The sequence below is a fragment of the Accipiter gentilis genome, chromosome 10 (genome assembly GCF_929443795.1).
Source record: "Accipiter gentilis chromosome 10, bAccGen1.1, whole genome shotgun sequence".
In the NCBI taxonomy this organism is placed as follows: Eukaryota; Metazoa; Chordata; class Aves; order Accipitriformes; family Accipitridae; genus Astur; species Astur gentilis.
In genome coordinates this window covers 19,785,035-19,806,444 of record NC_064889.1, presented here as the reverse complement: position 1 = coordinate 19,806,444, position 21,410 = coordinate 19,785,035, and the positions used below count along the sequence as shown (strand labels likewise).

Genomic DNA, 21,410 nt, shown 5'->3' with positions numbered 1-21,410 from the left:
ACTCAGTCACAGACACTCCAGCCTAACTTTTATGTAGGCAACTAAATATGTCAGCAATGCAGGGATTTAGATAGCAGACAAACAAGATATTTAAGCAAAAGCTGTCTTTTTCTTAATTCTTATTTTTGGTATTATTAATGCAGAGCTCTTATGGTTCTTACTCTGAGAAGTTTATAAACTAAACAGGAATCTTTTCACTATGTAAACAGTGGGTATTAACTAGTCAATATTGGTAAAGTTTAAAGACCATTTTATTGGAATGTATTTGTCTTTTCCTTTTGAGCTTACATGCCCATTCCCTGATAAGTGTGGAAAATGCACATAGCTTTTCAGAGAACTGCTTGAAATGCAAACTGGTATATGCCAAAAACAATCCCACTGTATAATTTGGTATTCCGAATGCTATTTTTTGGTCAGTGAGCAAATGCAGTGTTTGAGGAGAACTGTCATGCGTACACAGAAAACATCCAACAAAGCAGAAAAAGTCATTTTCATGTCAACAAAACTATTATCTAGGAATATAAAAGTATGGAAGGCTCAAACTGGGCTAGTTGTGGCTGAAGAGCTTCTACATATTTGATATAGCTGTGTGGAAACTAGCCTAAAATTTATGTCAAGTGGTAAAATACGGATTTTCAAAACACTGTTCAAAACCAAAGCAGATACTATGTTGTTTTCTGATAGTTATTATTATAGTAGGCTAAAAACTTGCAATTAAAATCTGTAATACCAACATATAATCGACTGACAAGAGAAATCCCAATCACACCAAAATCCAATCTTTACTATGGTTTAAGGTGGCATTACACTTGTCATCAGATAACTGGTCTGCAGAAGTTCACCCACGCAAGACTCATGACTTCTACGGGACAGGACAAGGAGGGAATTCTACCTGCTCGTACTGCTCCTCTATTAACCCTTGGAAATCTTTGTACCTCTTATTGTCTCTGCAATTTTGCCTTTATCAGATTTTTAGCTGGACTTTGAATTTACTTTTATCAATAACAATAAATCTGAGCAGTCTCCCTGGCAATGCAGGAAATATGGCACTGCTCTAGGAGGGCTCTATTATGGAAGCCCATAATTGCTGCACTAATCATTTATGAATGGCTCAGAACAGATAATTAATCTTTATGTCTCTCATTTCACGATCAGAAATTATGCTATTTTTACCTAAAATGGCTGCATCCTTTTGCAATTTGGTGGGTCTATTACAGCATAATACTAGGATATTTTCAGCACTGCCATTGAAAAACAATTTGTCATTTGCTTCATGAATCAGGCTCAAAGCCTGGGTTATTTTGAATATAATGACAGACTGAGTAACCTTTTACTTAAGCAGAATTTCATTCTGTGCTATGCACAAGGAATGTGTGTCACATACTCTGTATGAAAAGTCTTTGAATTGCAGAATCAAGAACCTGCGTGTCTCTTCCAATGTTCATTATCCACCCACACGCTCCTGTTTTAAGTATTGAGGGAAAGGGGACCAAATCCATCACTGATGCAACTGCATTAGCATGAAGTTTTTCAAAGGGTAAATAACCTTCCAGGCTCAGCTCTTTCCCTGGACGCTATGTTAAAACCTCACATATTTCTAGATAGCCCTAGCCCTGCCGTTTGCCAAAAGTTCTGCTTTGCTTTTGTACACTACTTATTATATTTGTTAGTAAGGTGCAGTTACATTGCTAATTCCATATAGATGTATGCATCATGTCAATTTAGAAATGCATTTCAGTACAAGCTACCTTTTATTATTGGCAGGTTTTTTGTTTGTTTTCAAACTAAGTTCTTCAGTTCTTTAAAGTACTGCTCTCTGCAGTGACCTTTACTCCCACTGCAGGGTTAAGCAGTGAATTGAAAATGAAATAGTATCATGATTAATCCTGGACTTTCTCCTTTGGTCCTTATTTTAGGTGCAACATTCTCTTATGTTACAATATCTTCATGAATACCAGGTAATGAGGCAAAAGTGTTTTCTCTCTACCATCTTTCCTGCCATTATCAACAAGTTATATTAAAAAATTATGTCAGCAAATACAAAACACACAATGCTATGTCTGAATTATGAACTGCTGCAAGATACAGAGAGGAATTAAAAGGTCTCCAGAATCCTGGAGAAGGTGATAATAAAAATAATATCCAGGCAGTCACTACAGAGAAGTATCAATTTGGTAGACCTTCCCTGGAGAAACAATATAAAGTTATATTTTTAAAAGGTGTTAGAGTTCATTGCTGTCAGGACCGAGCACAATTTGAGGTACAGCTCAGTAGAAAATCCATCCTTTTCTTGGAGTAAGAGTGCCAAAAAGATCATCCCAAATTGAAGCCTAAAACAAGATGTAAAAGAAACCATCGCACTCACATCCCCATCACCAGCAAGCTTTCTTTTTCGGGTGAAAGCTGCAACACCACCCAAGCCCATCCACTCAACACCAGGTCAGACACCCCCAAAATCTTTCAGTCCTGCTCACAAACTCACAAGGCATTGGATAAAAGATTGAGAGGCTGCTTTGCAGGCACCATCATTTTATATCGGCTCTTATTTTACATATTCCTGCTGGAAAATACAGTAGTACACCATGCCAAGTGTTAAGTTATCGGTCACACCACTCGGATCCAAAGGGGAAATCAGATCTCCATCCACTGGACCTTCCCACATACTTTTGGGAGACAAAACCATTTGCTATCTAAGTTTCCTGAGGCAGGTTTCACCGCTAGAGAAATGATGGGAAGATTTACTTTTCCTTGATCAACAGACAGTATTGCACAAAGTCCAAGTAGCACTCACAATGTATTATAGCACCATATGCTGCAAAATAGAACTAAAATACCTGCAAAATCTGCTGCCAACAGGTCCACTGCCTTTAAAACTTTAACTTGTAAGAAGCCAATGTCCTTTATGTCCCAAAAGGAATTCTTTATACACTGCAAAGAAGAAAGCATAAAGATATATTTTGTTTGTAATTCAGTAAGAAACAGAAATTATTGAACTACTAAATGACTTACATTTTTATACCCATTGCTATTTCTGCAGTGTTTCGGTTCAGCAGCTGATAAACCCATAAACACATGTCCACTATCCCAGTCTCAATGCATCATGACCCTGAGGTTCACGACATCACACGCTACCTGCTCCTAAGGAAATTCTCCGTTCACATAAGTTACATGTTAATGTTATGGTGGAAGTTTGAAGGAGCCCTGCATGTTTATTCAAGTATCATCTGCCAATTAAAACAGAAAATGGGACATAGGTAGACCTGGAGAAGCAGCATGGCTCAGGAAGGCAGCACACTCAATCAGGACTGAGGAACTTGTCCTCCAAAGCTTCAACTTACGTGGTTCAAATTCATCACGTGCAGTCTCACACCCCATTTCAGAGAGATACACCTATTCCTTCTTGCCCAGCTCTTGAGGATTGAGGTGTGGAAGCTATCATATGGCTTTATCTTCCAATAGTTGAAAGTCCAGAACATATCCTCCCCAAAGGAGGGAAAAAAGCTAAGTATACTACGATCTCCCTGTGATACTCAGTGTGTCTCATTCTCCATTATAATCTCTTAACACAATTCAAGTTTGCAAGGAAAAGTATTAGTTTAAAACTCAACAAATACAAGCAGCCAAATTCCTTGGGTCCATCTGCCCTGCCAATCTCTTTGTCATTCTAAGCATAATAACTATTTCATGTAATAGTTTTCTCTGGTAGGAGACCTGTTAATTATGACTCGACAATCCCCCGCCCCCCACCCCCCCCCCATTTTGAGTACTTTCAAAACTAAAGGAGAAAAAAAAGAAGAAAAAAAAAAAACAAAAACAAACTCACATAGCGCTGTGAAATCTGTTGCCGTTCACTGGGGTCTCCCAAAGGACACACACACAGATCAGAGATAGACACTCCTGTACATGGAGCAACTGCAATCAACATTAGCAGGGACCCCGGACGTTTTTCCAGAGGCAGCTCTAAGCAATTGGTCTGCTTCATCGGCAGGGCAGTAATGTCAACTTGGCACCTAGAATGACATTGCCAATGGTTAATAAGAAAAAGGAGCTGAGGGGAAAAAAAAAAAAAAAAAAAAAAAAAAAAAAAAAAAGAAAAGCAACATTTGTATTGATTTCAGTAGCAAGCACCAAAACTTATTGCTTGTTCAGGATGGAAAGAGAGCAAAAAAAAAGCATCTTAAAATTAAACATGGGAAACCAATTAACCAATTTGTGTTGCACTTAACTGTCAAGTTTTGCTTTCTGGTTCACCTACTGGTAAGCAGAGGTAAAAGGTATGGGCTGCAAGTACAGTAGGAAAACTTAACTCTGGCCTGCCTCACTTCCTCTCTAAAATCCCCTGGTGTTTTGTGATGGATTTGAAACACAATTTTATTTCACCTGGGGGAAAAGAAAAGGGGCAAACACAAAATTTAAAACATTAGCCTAAAATAGATTAGTTTCTTTAAAGTCACATACTCCATTTTATGCTACATTATACTGTATGCCCCAATCTCTTTTACAAGCCTTACTAGAACTACATTTTCAATGTACTGTTGTAGTTCCCAAAGGGAAGGATTGTCTTAAAAGTCCCCCCCAACCCCTGCACATAATATGTAACATTAACCTGGTACTTCCCCCTAAATAAAAATAAGGAGGCAAAAAGAGAAACATTCATAAAGAGACAATAATAAATGATGAGTATGGTCTAAAGCAGAGAGAGATCACTAGACAGCCAGTTATATGCGAAGGGAGTGGTTAAATGCAACAGAAAGCCTAATCACTTGGCTCGGCTAAATGCCTTCTATTTAGAAGTCCAGTAAATGGAGTGGAACTTTTTTGAACCTCCGTGGGACTTGGCTTTTAAGAACAGGCTGAACAAAAGTTACAGATGAAAAAGGAAAAAAACAAAAATAAGGAAGGAGAAGCTTTGTTGCCACAGTGCAAGGGGAGTCACATTTCTCAAAGGGACTGCAAGCGGATGATGGAGAGTGAGAGCTTTCGCTCCGCTTACTGCCTGCCGACAAGTTTTTATTTAAACTAAACTTGTTAAGGTGTTGTCTTAATAGGCTAAAATTCCACAGGGTTCCCCCAGGTGGGTTTCTTCTGGGTAAATGGTGCATGTAGTGTTCCTGATTGATCCCATTCCAGTAGTAGAGCTGGAGCAGTTTATACCCATCTGCTATAAATTGCATGCTTTCCGCTTCTTAACAGCCTATTTTCTGTGAATGCTAAGGGGGGTAAAAAAAAAAAAATCCCAAAACATTTCAGCCTGAAAAACCAAGAAGCTACATTATGAAGTAAAAGTCATTGCTCTAATGAGTTTGTAAGTCATCCAGTAGCTCTGTGTATTAAAACACAGCTCTTTGTAAGATTCTTCTGACCACAATCAATGGGGATGACTTTGCCTTAAGTGTGCTCTTTGCCATTCACTGCACTGAAAGTACAACAGGTTGCAAGTTTACTCTTATTAACTGCTTTCAAGTGCTTTGAAAGAGAAAGAAAATAAACCAGGAAGAGTACCGACACTGTTTGGTGCATAGGCTGCCTCTCAACACAATTTCCAAGTGTGAGAGGTCGCATTTAAAGCTCATTGCTACGCCTAGACTCTTCAGAAAGATATGACAAGAGAGGTTACAGCATAAAGGAAAACAAAACAACAACAAAAAAGGCAAGCATTTGAGAAAAAGACCTTATCACTTCCACACTGGAGGTCAACATCACCTTGGCTGCATTAACACAGTTGCTTCTCTGCAACTGCAGTTTTACTGATACTTTAGGTATCAGTGCAAGAGGGGGGATGTATCGTTATCTTGGGGTTTGTGTTTTGTTTTGTTTTGTTTTTTTACAGACGAAGAATCTGAAGAAAGGAGAGGGGAAAATTCAGGGTCACCCAGCTGGTCTGTAGTTCAGCTGGCAATAGCGTCCACCTCTCCCACATCAGCATTTCATACACCACCCACTCAACACAGTCCACAACTGGGGAAAAAGCTGCATTTGCTTTTTTATGTTAAGAACTTTCCATGGGGTGAGAGAGAAACGACAACTCATTCAGACAAGGGTGCATCTCCCACCAACAGATAACCTCAGAAATCTCTTGTAACTCAAAGGCAAAGTTAAATATAATTCTAGCTTGTTTTGGCAAGTTGGAATTGTTTCTCTTATTAAAGGAATTTGATTAGCCAAAGGTCAAAGAAAAGATTGAGTATAAGGGCGTGGGGGTAGGAGGGATGCACATGTGGAGGGGAAAACAGCAGGAGGTGGAGTATAAGCATTTCTTCCTCAAATCATGTCTGATTTCCGTGCAAACTAACTTCCTTAAAACATCTGTGTTCACTCAAGGTGATGGTATGCCTATGTATTTTCTTTTGAGGAACTGAAAGGAAAATCCACATTTGCACTTGTAAATGGCAAAAGGCTTAAGAAAAAAAGACAATCTGTTTCATTTAGGTTATACAACATAATTGATCAGACTGCAAAGAATGCAGCTTGGTAAAACAATTAGACATTCAATTTACTATATAAATTCAGCAGTTTCCACACAAACGCTTCTACACTATTAAAACGAGTCTAATGGTTTCCAAACTACTTCCTCTATCCTCCTGAAACAAACTCTTCCTTTCCTTCTTTCTCAGCTTTCTATCTGCAAATCCTTATTACAGATAATTATTTCACAGGAAAGTGGTAAGAGACTATCATGATGGGCACAGTATAAAACTAATGGAGGCAATCCACTTTTTGCTCAAAAGTTGCCTGATCTGAATGCAAAGGACAAAACTTTCAGATTATGTGTATTTTAGGTGATGAGAATTTAACTCAGGAGATCATTTGCAACATTGTAATCCTATCTCAGAATAGGATAGCTCTGCTTGTTGTCACCGTTTGTTACATTACATATTAAATTCAGGTACAATCTTTCACACACATGGCTATATGGGTGATCTACAGGAGATGCAGTTCTGTAAGTTAAAATGTATCATGCACGCAAATGTATCTTTTTTTTTTTTTTTTTTTTTTTTTTTAACCACAATTAATTAAATGCTTTCCTTCCTCCTCCTGATCAATACTGAGGTCTACACCTCTATATTAACCTCTAGTCCTGTAGAGAATTACATCACAACAGCTTTAGTTTTCATTTAAGACTGTTCTTTTGACTCACAGCCCTCATCTTTAGCTGCCAAACTCCCTTCCCACCTTTTTAATTCATTTTGCAGAGAAATATTTAGGGTTAAATTATTTAATTTTATCGGGGAATCAAATGTAAAAAATTCACTAAAAGGTGCTGAGCTTAGCCTCCTACCAGTAGTCATGGAGTTGCATTTTATTACTCAATCCACAGTTCATCAAATTATAAGTATCCTCAAATATATACAAATACATATAAAAAAATGTGCACACAACATGGCCATTTTTCCCCCCTGCAGAATTCTTGAAAGCCCTTTACAAGAGGTCAAAATCATTATCACAGTATACAGTAAGATGCTTCTATGATTAATATTTGAAAAGGAATTTCAAATGCCACAGGTGTTAGGGAGACAATTAATAAGGTCTTACTCTGACTTATTCTACAGACAAATTTTGGTTGTCTGATGCTTCCTATAACTTGGTGAAATTTAAATTAAATATTTGGATGCAGTCATAGTAGATTTTACCGCTCCATCCCAACAGCATGACCTTTAAAATAAGGATTGTTTCTTGAAAATAAGGATTGTTTCTTGTTGCAAAGACACTGTTTCCTGGAGACATTCATCATAAAGATGAATCTCACAGCTCATGGTCTTAAGTCTAACACTTTTTTGTAAAACCTCTTTCTTGAGGTAAATATGTGAAGAAAAAAACTCCAACATTCTGCAGCATCTTTTTCAAAATATATCCCTTAATGCAGAAACACTCTCGAGCAACGTAGCATAAACAATTTAACTCTGCCTGGACAAATTCTGCACACGTTAACACCTTTGTTTATTAATATACATTAACATAGTCTCCTGTTTACAGCGTACCTCTTATCCCAAAGGACACGAAAAGCACTCAATAAATGTTACTAACAGTTCTGTGCAGACTAAATAGAGGGATTATTTCATCCAGCACCAAAACACAGCAGCCACCCCTCAGTGTCAGCTAAACCACTCAAGGCTGCAGTATTTTAAGCGAGGAAGAGAAATTGGACCCAGTTGAAAATCTAAGGAGAACGCAGGTAGGCTGAATGTAATAATTTACCTTGCGATGTGTACTGACAGTGAGGGTTTGTTTCGTGATAGCAGAAGGGTGACATGAAATTGCACCAAATGTTTCCTTGCTAATTCAGCAGCAGACAAATGACCCAGGTGTTAGTGTTTAGTACCAGAGGTCCAACACATTTCTTATTCTACATGTTCCATAGTCTCCACAGGCACTTCAGGTCCTATTTCAAGAACAATATTTTACCTTGAAACCAAATTATGCCTGGGAGAAGAGCCATGTTCCAGGGGCTTAAGGGATCCATCCCACATGAAAACCTGGGTCTAAAGCAATTAACAGAAGTCTTTATTCCACAAAAGTTCAGCAGTCTGGATTATCAGACATGACTCCACCTTGTGCATCTCCTCAGCTTTATTTAAATATTAAAAAAATATATATATTTTTTTAATATATATATAAAGGTCTAACCAACACAGTTCAACCTAGACAGCCTTAAGGGGAGCAGAATGAATCCTAACTCTATCCACAAATAGACCACAGAATTATTAATTCAGATCCAGCAAATTTTGCCCTTTCCTTTAAACCATGCAAATTATTTGAGGGCAATTGGGGTGTACTACTATGCGTAATGACTAAAAATAACCCACAAACATTTTGCTAAAGGATCTTTCTTACAATTAATGATGTTGTGAAATCCAGAAATCTCAAAACTCAACTTGGAAGTCATGGAGACAATAAACATGGCACCTCATAATGCTGTTTTTCCTACAGAATCCTTTTCCAGATTAGACTGCATTTGAACCCTTCATAAAATATTATTTATTGGGTGTCAAAAGTTTCTACACTGTAAAAACAAGACTTGTTATTATGCATTTGGTGTTTACCTATTCTTGCAATCAGTCTTTAAAATCTAGTATAATTTTTTCCTGTTTTGATGCTACAGTGAATTTGCTGTGCTTAAGGCAACAACAGCAATATTTTTCTCTCCACATAGAGAGCAGAAATAACTTTAAGGTAAATCTAACACATGCAGGCTTTCCCAGTGCTGAAATCTTTAATAACAGAATAAGCACTTTGCTGATAATTTTTGCCACACTGAACATCACCTGCCAGGAACCTGAGGAAGAATTGCTCTAGCATCAGGGGCACTGAACAGGGGCAAGCTGCAAACACTGCTACGTTCCTTAACTCCAAATAGAATATCAGAAGTAATAAAAGTAACTGTGAGAATGGAAGGAACAGATTCATCTTCAGCCACTTCTCCATGTGATGAGCAACAGCATTCAGCCAGAAAGCATTTCCTGCTCTGCAAAACCACAAATATTTGTAGAGCCAAAGGGCATTGTTCTTTTCAGTGAATAGTTTCAAACTATTTGAATGCTTAAAGTAAGAAAATGTTCTTACTAGTTACTGTTATTTAGTCAGCAAGTTGTGAAACCCTCACCAGGTGAGAACAGCAAACAACTGCAGACAGGATCCCTGCCCCTAAGAATTTAAAGGTTGCGGCACCGATCCTGCAAGCAGATAAGCACGGGCAGACCCAAGAGGGGCTCCAGTAAACTAAACAGTTCTTGGTGCTGCTACACGTAGCCAACTGTGCAGATGCAGTTTGGGGAGATGGGTCTAGATGGCAATGCTGCAAGCCAAAAGAAGGAAGAAGATACAGTTACTACTAGGAAACCAAGATTGTACTAATATTGTACAAAATAAGATAGAGTTAGAGTGGAAGGGAAAGAGCAGGACATAAGAGTAGGAACAATACTAGATTCCCATTAAAAAAATAAAATAAAAGGTTGACTGCTATCCCACAAAAAGTCTTATCTGCCAACGTGGCATAAGATCATTACTTGAGAATTTGAAGCTATAATGGAATAATGCAGTGGGACAAAATCCAGTATCAGTCAGAAGATGGGTAAATCACCTGTGAGGCTGCCCCTGAAAATGATGCTTTAAACAACATGAGCTTGTGCAATAGCATGGGGCACCAAACTCGGAGAGATCAGTCTTCTGTGGCAACGGGGAAGAGATTACACAAAGAAAGCAAATGCAGGTAACAGGACCCTTATGTAAACAAGGCTGCAAGAACACACCATCAAAGTGCAAACAGAAAAAAGGGACACCAGTGCCACTTTCAAAAGGAGCACAAATATCCCTGAGCTGGCACCAGCCTAAAGCCACAAATCAGCCCTGCAGAGCACAACAGAATCTGGAGCAATATCACCGTGCAAACACAGACAAATATGGCCTCCTTGCTGCTACCGGCTCTCCCAGAAATGGCTGCCACCAAGCTCCCGCAGTACTTTGGATTTTACAGTCAGCATGTGCAGAGTCAGCTTAGGTGTCTGCTTTCAGGTTGTGGCTCATCAAGTACCCATTATTAGGTTTTAATAAACATACCCGTACAGAGGTAACTGGACATGACCATAAGGAATAAAGAAACATGTAGTATGATGCTTGTAATGAAAATAAATTGATCAATCTAAAAAATAGTAATAAAAATCACATTATTTTCTGTACTTACCCCCCCACCCAAAAAAAAAACAAAACAAAACAAAAAAACAAACCAACTTACGTTCCCAAAAGCTCCTCATGCTTTTTGTTATCCTTTCTCCAGACCTCAATGTCCAACATATCCTTCCTGTCAGAGAAGTAGTGAAAATCAAACTGTTCCCTCCACTGAGGATTTGCACTCTTACACAGTGTCTAGAAAACATGCAGTTATAATATTTACTTTTCTTAAATGGTACTTATTTCCACAGTAAAGCACATACTAATTCTTCTACAAGAACAAGGATGGATATTAGGGCATCAAGTACTAAGGTCTTTCCAACCACAGCTCCCCAGGCCTTCATGCATAGCCTCATCTTCCCCACAAACTCTTTCCTCTCTCCCAGGAGATAATATGCATGTGTGACATTAATGAATGGCTGGAGAAATTCTGAAATGCAAGTTGGATCCACCAGCTCCACTTTCAGTGGACAGTGGACATCATTCAACATCACACACTGGAAGACATCAATAAACCTTTTTAGGGCAATCACCAGCAAACAGGTTTGAATTAAGGAACCCAAACCATTATTTTGTACCCTTCTATGTTGAGATACAGTCAAAGAAGGAGCAGCCTTAAAATTGTTAACATCCCATTAATTTGGTATCTCTAAATTGTCCAAGTTCAGTGAGATTGGTCTCGTGTTCAGGTTACTCTGAGTATTCCCTAGATTGGGACTTAAATCACTTGCAATTCATATCACACTACACTACCCACCATCAATACCAGCATGGCCACTGAGAGAACAGGAGACGGGATTAGCTGGACCATGACTGAGATTCTTCCCACCTTGTCTGCTTTTCTGGACCATGAAAGATTGTACTTGGTAAGTTGAATAAATTCCAGGAAAGAACGTGAAGTACTGCTAAACTGAAGTTGTCTTAGGGTGTAAACGCAGCAGTCCCCAGCCTTTGCTGGACCCCAGAAGGAAATACTAAGCAATTAACTCACTGCAGACAGCATTGTATTTGACTCCCCATTTTAAACTTTTTAATTTTCTGTGACTGTAAACAGTGCAGTCTTGCAGATTCGTGACACAGGCTATGGACCATTAAAGAGAAACATGAAAAGGGATCTTAACGGGAATAATGCATATTTATTCTAAAATAACTAACCCATTTGTTATTTTTCAAAGCTGCTTTTCTAAACAAAAACATTATACGATGACCTTGGTTTGAGGTCCAATGTGGGGGACAGAGTGCAGGTTTCAGATGCGCCTACATCTGAACATCATGTTCTGTGAACTTCCTCTGTACATTTTGTACAGGAGGGGGTTGGTTTATTTCCTTTTCCTCCTCCCTCCGCACTTCCAGTTCACGACATGCAGAACTCTTATTTTCTCAACAGAATATTATGTTAATTATAGCCCCTCTCCTTATTAAACTTTGCAGATGAAATGTGTATCTTTGGGAACCCCATTCATTTCTCAGATTCCCATGAAACAGTACTGGATACAGGTAAACACAGCCTAGAAGAATAAAAATTCAAATCAAAACCATGGAATATTCTGTGTGATTTGGTTTTGTTCTTTTTTTCCTGTTATAGGTAACATTTTTCAAGAAAGCTGCTTTAAAGATATAAAAATAAAAAAATTCCCCTGCACTGGGAACCATTTCAGATCTGCTTTTCCAGAATACCTAACATTACAAACCTAACTTCTGTATTGGCAGAGAACAACACACATGATGCATGTAGCTTTATTTCATTTCATATTAATGTCAAACATTCATCAACATGATGAGTATGTTAAATGCACAATAACAGATACACACAATATTCCTAGCTTCCTATTTCTATATTGGCATGTAAAACACATTAGTAAAATGTTAGTGTCCCTGATCTGGTCTCCTAATTTTGATCTCACTTATATAAAAGAGATTCAAGAATAGTTCCATCTGAGGTAGCAACACCAGTAAAAGAAACAGCAACTACCTTATTAGCTTCAACAAACTTAAGGAAATCCTTAATACTTACCTTACTCTTGTATCTTTGATCTCCCAGTTTGAGAAGAATAAAAATCTCTGCCAAGCCCCCTCCGGGGATGTTCTTCCCCTCCAAGAGTGTGATGGTGACCAGCCCGTTCCACAACTGGTTCTTGCGCAAAGAGTCAGAGAGTCGCACGCTCCGCATGAAACTCGACTGAAAAGCAAGTCAGTGACAGGAAACATTTATACACCCAAGCCCACATTTTTATGCCCAAACTGACTGTGATATGAAGGCACCAGAAGTAAGAGAGGTACCATGATCCCCTAGGAATAAGCAGAGAACAGAAGGCAGTAGGATGCTATGGATTTTCTGCTTCTACGGATTTTCTGCTTCTACTGTACTACAGCTGGCCCCAGGAAGGGATGGTGCTCAGCATCAGAGCAAAATCAGCAGGGTTAGCTTAAACCCCCAGAGAAGTCGACTTCAGCTAACCTGGCTGAGCTTTGGCAAGAGCAAACCTCGATCATTGAGAGCAATCTGTCACCTTGGCTCAGGGAAAGACACAGGAGAGCGATGGGGAGGAGAGGTGGAAGACGGGAGAAACTAAAGTAAACTCTTACACGTTTCCAGCTACGTCCATAAAACGCAGGTCTGTCCTTTCTGGGGAGACAGCCCACAACCATAAAGTCTATGGCCAGGTGAAAGACTGAACATGCATCTTCCACCTCCTCAATCACTCAACCACCCGTCATCCGCATTAGCTCTTTGCCTCCTGCCTTTGGAGCTCCTGCTTCCAGAAACTGAGCTCACGAATCAAAAATACTGATGCCTGCTGAAAAAACACTGACACCACTGGGCTCTTTATCTGGAGTTATGGTTACCTGGTAGCCACATTTGTTACCTTTGCAGCTTCATCCTACACAGCACGGCTGCGCTAACAGTTTGCTAACTGGCAATATTTTATTGGACAGAGGATGATTAAATAGGTCTTTATTTGGGGGGAGTGAGCTGGAAACATTAAAACTCAAGGCTATACTTTTCTTCTCGCAGTAAAAATCCTGCCATATTTTATTCTCGTGAAGCAACTTTTAACTCGCCACACTTCAGAGCTTCAATCATGTCATATACAGGTGGGAGCAAGACGGAGGAGAAGATTTCACAAGTCACTTTAAAACAGGACGTGTTAGCTTTAAAAGCAAGTAAGAAATGTTGTTGCTAAATAAAACGATTGCAAAAGCACCTGATGTCTGAAGATTACTTTTTATGGATCAATTACCCAGCAACAAAATTCTTAAATCATGGGTGGTGAACTCACAAATTTTTTACTCGCTTTTTACTGGTTAAAATACCTAACTCTTTGAATCCCACAAGCATATTAATATACTTCTATTTAAACACCCCGTTTGGCTTTCCTGGCACACTGGTTAAAAATTCCTACCTTTAAAAAGAAAACGAGATTTTGATTCATAAATCCAGCTGCAATGTAATTTCTTTTTTATTTTTTTTTTTTTTTTAAAGTTCGTCTTTTAGGCCAAAAAGCTAAAGCACGACTGTTCCCATGGACATACTTCAAAGTCCCGGCAGATATATTCCTCCCTAAACACTGCAACTATTTCAAAATCCTTTTTATAAAAAAGGGAGTAATGTCCACAAGGGATCAAAGGGCATTCTACAGTCTGGCAATCGCCTTAGAAAAATGGCAGTGCTTCCATGAAATATGCCCTAAAATAATTTTGCAGCTTGGTATGTCCTAATTTCAAATTGGATGTTTATCTTGGAAAGGCTTCTATCTAACTTGTCCATAAAACAGCTCCACTTAGCTCTATGAGCCCTGTGAAAATGGAATCCAAAGCTGGCTATTAAGGGGGCCTGGAGATTGCTTCCATATGGCATAACAGCATGGGAGTGGAGGGCTAAGGCCTACAGCAGGCGCTGCTTGGCTTGAGCTCCCCATCTATCCATGGACACTCGTTGCATTACACCATAACATCTGGATTATTGCTTGTAATGTCCCTGGGAAATATCCACTTCCCATCAAAGCCTTTATCTATCTCGGTTGTACTTTGAACATTTTAGTATTTAACATAGTCATGTTTGATGTGATGTACTTGCTGCTTTAGGACCAAGGATTTTCCCTTCCCTCCCCCCGCCCCCCCCCCCCCCCCCGCCCCCAGCTCCTTCCTTAGAGGAGGAAGACGTATTTGATGTTAGTTCACACAAAAAAAAAACAGACAAAGTTTATTATCCACGTTACAATTTCTTTTAAAAATAAAGCATCCAGTTCCCTTCAAAGCTTCCAGGCTGAACACCAAAGACAGTTGTTATCACTCAGTTTTCAAATCAAATTTAGATTCTTTTCATTTTTTAACCAGGCCAGAATTTTAGGGAGTCACTCAGCATTGGGGGCCTTCCTACCCAAGTTCTGTAGCATGCACAACCCCACCCTTTTAGCCACTGACTTGACAGTTCAAAGGACTGTTGGGAGGTACCTAAACCAGCCTGGATTCCACACGGTCCTGGGAAAAATCAGCGCCTGCAGCTCAGTATTACTAGAGCACATTGCAATGCATCAGCTCTGACCTTCCAAAGCAGGTGGCCTCTAACAAATGGCCTCGTCCACCCCCTTTCCGCATGGCTGCGCAGCTGCAAAAGCGCTCTGTGCTCATCTCAGAAGAGGCGTATGTTGGTCTCCAGCTAACAGGACCTGGCTACTTTCTGGACGAGATCTAGATTCACTTTAGAGCAACACACTGGACAAAGAAGCCAAAACATTTGCAACTGGTTTAGGGCATAGTGCTGCTCTGCAGCACCTCAACACAGGCTCGATGACTGCAGTCTGCTTCCCACCTCCCCCAACCCAGGTCTGCCACCTTCACAAGCCTCTCTACAAACAGAGCAGCACGGAGCCCAGGAAGGCTGCTTGCCTCGTATCCCTGCAAGACAGCCCGTCACTTTAAGAATGCTTTGGATTTCCTGGACGTGCCCAGGTCGTTCCCACAGCGTGTGCTCAGCAGGTCTGGAACATCTCTTGTGCCTCGTATCATCTACACGCACACCAAAGAATCACTCTGTGCATGCTCTGCAGCCACCTCTCCAGCCTCCCCAGGTATTTGGCAGGCTGATCCTCTGACCACCCTGATGGAAATCCCAGCCAAACAGGCAGTGTCTCAGATTCCACTCAGTTTCTGGAAGGAAACACATCTGGGGAAGCCCAGATGTGTGGTAGAGCCACAGACCTGGACCATCAATGAGTCAACTTTAGTGTTGCCTGCGGAAGACTGAACTATAGAAAAATGCCTCCCAGGTGACAAGAAAATGATATTGCATTATTTATTTTCAAAGTCTTACCTCTTCTCTGATACCCCACACCTACTTGTTCCAAACTGATTTACACAGAGTTAATTGACTAAAGTTCACAGCTTCCCTCTGAGCTGGCAAAACTATTACAGAGCAGAGCACAGAGAAGTGCAGTGAGTAGTCCAACAACGTTACTCGGGGGGGCAAAACAAATACTGAAAAAACCCACCCGAAACCCTCCTCCCTCCAGCCATCACTACACTAACTTGCCTTCACAATGAGAGCAGAAAAGTCAAAGCCCCTGTCTATACTGGCCAGAAAAGGACAAAACTGCTTAATCAGTGACAATTTTAAAGTGTTTTTATCTATTCAGCTCTTCCCTTTCCCTGTTACCTCCCAGGCTACGAACACCTCTGCACTTGGGTACTTCAGCTCCTCCTGCTGCTGAACCCCAGCTCTTTCCAGCTGTGCTCCCAGACTGGATGCCAGGTCCTTCAGGCCTCTCCTGCTATATTTTCTTGTAAACTCTCTGCAGTCAGCCAGCTCACACTCTGGCTACATCCCAGACCAAAGTAAAGGTGCCTTGCAGAGGTACAGAAAAATTGGCTGAAGCTAGGATCAGGCTCTAGGGCTGGAAATTCAGAAACACATGGTTTATGATGGAAGCTGGCACAAGTCCCAAGCACGAGACATTGGACAAGTTTGCTTATTCCTTCCTGCTCCCCAATCACTTCTGAAATCAAGACAGCCTTGAGACCAGAATTCAAGGGGCTATCTCCAGATAGAGCTCTGATTTTGACTGGGCTCTGGGTGCAAATAACCAGTGATACCACAAAGGCTACCTTCATGAGCCGTTCACTGCTGTAAAATGGATAACAACTTGAACAAAAAGCATCCCTCAAACAAGCCAGCCAGAAAGAAAACAATACGCACAAGAATATCCAGAAAGCTTTACTCTAAAAACAAACTAGATGCTTTTAATGTTTAAGAGCTCATGTTTACTGCAGATTTAGGGACTGGGCAACATCAGGTAAGTAATGAGTAATCTTCTCTGAAGCAAAAGCATGGCCTGGTCATAGAGCAGGACCCTGCCACATGAAGAACAGAAGATGGTTCTTCTCCCTGCTGCTTCAAAAGAACATTTGCCCAGAAAACATCCCATGTCTCTGAACAGAAAAATTAAAAATCAGTGCTCACAATACCATTTTCAGAGTCTGGTTTCTGGTTTCAAAATTAATATAAAAGCTTCTCATGCCAACTTTCAATTCTTTATTACTTTCTGGTTCTGGTTTAAAGAAGAAAGCTGGACAAGAATGAGGTGGGCCATATTCTGCCTTCACAGAGCCAAATACAGGAGACGAGCAAAAATGACAGAGCTTTGGAGGGGAAAGAACCAGCTTATTGACCCAGCTTCACAAAATTCTTTAGGAGCTCAAGTCTCCCTGATAACACCATTTGTATATAATCTCCCTCTATAGGCACCCAGCAAATCCCCTCTGGTGCATCAGGGCTGCTTTCAAATCTGTCTCTTTTCCTGACACATACTTACATGCCCCAAGTTCAAACTTGTTTTTGAAGCAATAAAGAGATGCAGAAAAATTGTACATTTAAATGACATGGCGAGGTGGCCAAGTGTGAAGCGAGCCCATCTCTCACATCTTTCATTTAAAAGGATGAGACAGGACAACAGAAAGCCTGCTGCAATCCCTGTGAAGAGGTCAACATCAAAACTGGGCCACGTAATTTGCCATTTGAGAAAACAACAACACACAAATAGGAAGACTCTTTGGACCTCTCCTCATTAGGCAGGGAAACCATTTTGCAGAGGCAGTCTCCCCTTGGGAAAGAGGAGAGGGCAGCAAGAAAGGCAAGTGAACCGACACGAGATTGCCGCCACAATGCATGACCCTGTGGCAACTGAGTCCCTCCGCTCCGCAAAACGCTTGGAGAGCGTCGCTGCCCACAGGGTATTGTGGGAGAAAGTCAAATACAATGAGGCAGGCAAAAATGAAACCTAAGAGCCCACACAGGAAAGGGGGGAAAAAAAAAAAAAAGGGGGGGGGGGGCTGAAGTGAGGGATTTTTCCCCCCTAGATGAGATGCCGAGGAGCACTTCGGTCCAGTCAGCCTTTCAGCCAATTTATTCAATCAGCTTAGGCTATCAAGGTGGCAATTGTGTTGCTTTTGTTTCAGGACTGAACTGCTGCAGGTCAATCCACCCCAAGCAAACCCTCTTATTTGCTTCATAGATGTTCAACACTTAAAGGTTATTCAGCTGTACAAATGCTGGAAATAGCGTGCGGGGCACTCAGGGTGAGACTCAAGCCACCCAGGACAAACAAGGCTACTGAGCATCAGCATGTTGGGCTCCAGCAGAGATAGCTACCAACTCCCTCTGCACCCCAGACAGACCCAGAAAGAAAAACAGAAAAGAGGGGAGAGCCTGTCAATACACAGATATGAGTGCATGCATTAATGCTGCCTAATAGTATCCTCTTCCTTTTGCAATGCCACCCTCCATGAGAAAAAGAAGAAAGCTGAGCTCTTGGAGACAGCTCCCACAGAGGACAATGCCGTTCTCAGCTCCCATGAAAAATGAGGGATCTGGATGTGTTACCCATGTCTTGGGAGTCCGCCCAAATGTGCGATGATTCGCTTCTAGCAGCACTAAAAAATATACACTGTGTAATCAACGGATAGCTAAATCATGCAGTTCAACAGCTCTTGCACCAAAAAGATTTAAAAGACAATATTCAGTTGCTGAAATCCTCCCTGCATATTATCTGTAATGATCGTGAGGCAACTGTAGCTGGACTGGAGATCTTGTACTGCTGCTGTTTTCGTTGTTGTCTGAAATGTAGCTTTTTCTTCAAAAAGCAAGGGAGCTCAGAGAACACACATGAAGAGTGTACGGTATCCACAACAGCTCACGTGAACCTCTTTGCCAGTCTGACATGGAGTTGCGTCAGGTATTTATGCCCTCAACAAAGGTACTAACCATTTGGGGTGAATTTGGGAAGTCAGCAAGAATCCCGTGATTAATGTGAAGAGACTCATTTACGATACGGATGTGCCAAATCTACACTGAGATAACATAAAATGGTCAAATTAGAGCATAACCAGATTTCTTTCATATAGGCAATACAGATTAAAAAGAGCTGTGAAAGTTATATTCATTTTGTCCATCCTTAAAATAGTCATTTTCCCTGTATTTGTAGAAGAAAAGCTAAATATTACAATAGAGGTCAGCTATAGTGCAGCAAACAACCCCCCCCAACCCCCCAAAAAAACCCAGGAAAACTATTTCAAATTAAACAAAAAAAAAACAAAAAACAAAAAAAACAAAAAACAAAAACAAAAAAACAAAAACAAAAAAAACAAAAACAAAAAAAAAAAAACAAAAAAACCCACACAACACTTTTGTTTGCCTAAACCTACACAGATGAAATTTTGAAATTTAGATCTGTCTCAGTTCAGCTGTTCAAATGGAAAGTATACGGCCTTTTTCTCCTTCAACAATCAACCACAGTCAGCTCAGTAGCCAAAAAAGAGACGAGTTTGTGTGTCCATTACAGAGCTCTCTCCGTTTCCCCTGCCCTCCTTATTCTTGTGTCTTTATCTCGTCCAGCAGCATTGTTTTCTACCCCATCATACTCTGTGGCTATTCTTCCATAACCTCTTGTGCCTTCCCTAGACACCTATATTCCCCATGCACACAATTTTTCTTTCTCGCCTTTATGTTCTGCCACAAACTGCTACTACTGCTTCCACAGACCAGAGTTTCCTAACTAAAGATGGTTATTGATGTACAGTACTAGTGTTTTAGTGCAGTAGCAGAATCAATAAACTAGGAAATACTGCTTTGTCAGATTTTTCCAGTGCATGCTGGGAAATATTTTTACTGCCTTTGGATGGTCACAGAGCTTTTCTTTAGAGATCACACTGGAGCATGAACTGTGTCTTCCCTAGGAAGAACTGAAGCTCTCCTACCCTCTAGTGACTGGAACAGAATAGAGCACAGGGTTGCAGCTTTTTTTTTTTTTCCTCTCCTCTTTTAAACAATACTTTCACTTCTCCTAAATCAGTACCATGCTTCAGCATCTCTTAATTTTATTTTAAAAGACACTACGGCACAAGCCAGAGTCTTGAGACACGAACGACCTGCCAGTATGGCTTATGGCTTAAGATCCAAAAACCTGTACATAAAAAAATTATTTAAAATGCAATGAGATATAGTGTACCAGCAAAAAAAAAAAAAAAAAAAAAATCCAGTGACAGCAACCAAGACAGAAGATTGGCTATTCTGGACAAAAAGGACCAGAGTTTAAAAACCTGGCTCCCTTTCCCAGGACCCAGAGCCAACCAGCATCAAGAGACAGCTGTGTGTGCATACGTGAGAAAAAGGGGGATCAAGCTACACTGATTGAGTGAGGGCACAGTAATTTCCAGAGCTTTAGTTAAAAACTAAAGTGCTGAGCTCTTCAATTATTCCATCACTTTCTGTCATACGGCATTCAGGGACGCCTGGCGGCTCTCTGTGCCGAGCGCTGCAGGAAGGGCTGCGATACCCCTGGAAGCGGGGCTCACGGAGCTGCCGTCCAGCTCCAAGGGCTGTACTTTGGACTTCTGTTGACGAAAACATACTTGCTGCCACAATACCTGAGAGAGTTGGCTCCTCTACATAGCACACCACAGTTGTAACAAATATAACAAGAGAAGGTTAATTATTCAATTTAGTTAGGCATAAACCAATAGTTATATAGGGAAAATATCAAGATGCATATGTGTTCTCATACAAGCCAAATTCTGTTTTTCAGAAAGTTAGACTGTATAGCTCTCAAGCTGGGTACTTGGGCCTGCAGTTTCTATATCATTGTTATTTACTCAATAGCAAATTAAAGCTTTACAGAACAAATAAAAAGCCACAGTCTGTTTCCCAAACAAGTTAAAATCTAATGCAAAAATGGGACAGTACAGGAATATAAAAGTAATGGAAGCCTGCAGGGACACTACAGAAGACCAAGGGAAGCAAGTTATGTAGATATGTAGCAACACACAAATCTTAGAAAACCTATTATGTTGCTGACAATGAAAACTTCCTGCTCAGTCTCCATCCCAAAACCAAAAGGAATTTCAAAACCCACAGGAACAACCAGAAGAAATACTACCTCTCAAATTCACCCAGTGGGAGAGGCAACCTAAATGACTAGAGTGGGAACCAGGAGACCCATGTTCAACTCTAGTACTGACTACTGGCCACCTTTTGGTTATCCTTAAGTAATTCAAATCTCCCATAGCTCCTTTTTGGTTGTATTTACACCCATTTCTGTAGCACAGACAGTTTTTCTCTCTTTCTACAGCTCTTTTCTGAGTGGGGCTTACTGTCACTTGCCACTAGACGCTACAGTAGGACCTACAATAAGAGAACAGCAGCAATTTCTCATCACATTAAAAAAAAAAAAAAAAAAAAGAGGCAAAAAAAC

General features: G+C 40.4%; 1 protein-coding gene across 1 annotated transcript in view; it reads right to left on the bottom strand.

Moving 5' to 3' along the window:
* MCTP2 (multiple C2 and transmembrane domain containing 2) overlaps positions 1 to 21,410 on the bottom strand; it is a 103,661-nt gene that overhangs the window by 59,390 nt on the left and 22,861 nt on the right. The window contains exons 8-11 of the mRNA XM_049812797.1: positions 12,680 to 12,844; positions 10,730 to 10,860; positions 3,824 to 4,010; positions 2,835 to 2,928 (exon numbers count right to left, since the gene is read on the bottom strand). Of these exons, the coding sequence (XP_049668754.1) occupies positions 2,835 to 2,928; positions 3,824 to 4,010; positions 10,730 to 10,860; positions 12,680 to 12,844 (577 nt within the window). The remainder of the gene's footprint in view (positions 1 to 2,834; positions 2,929 to 3,823; positions 4,011 to 10,729; positions 10,861 to 12,679; positions 12,845 to 21,410) is intronic.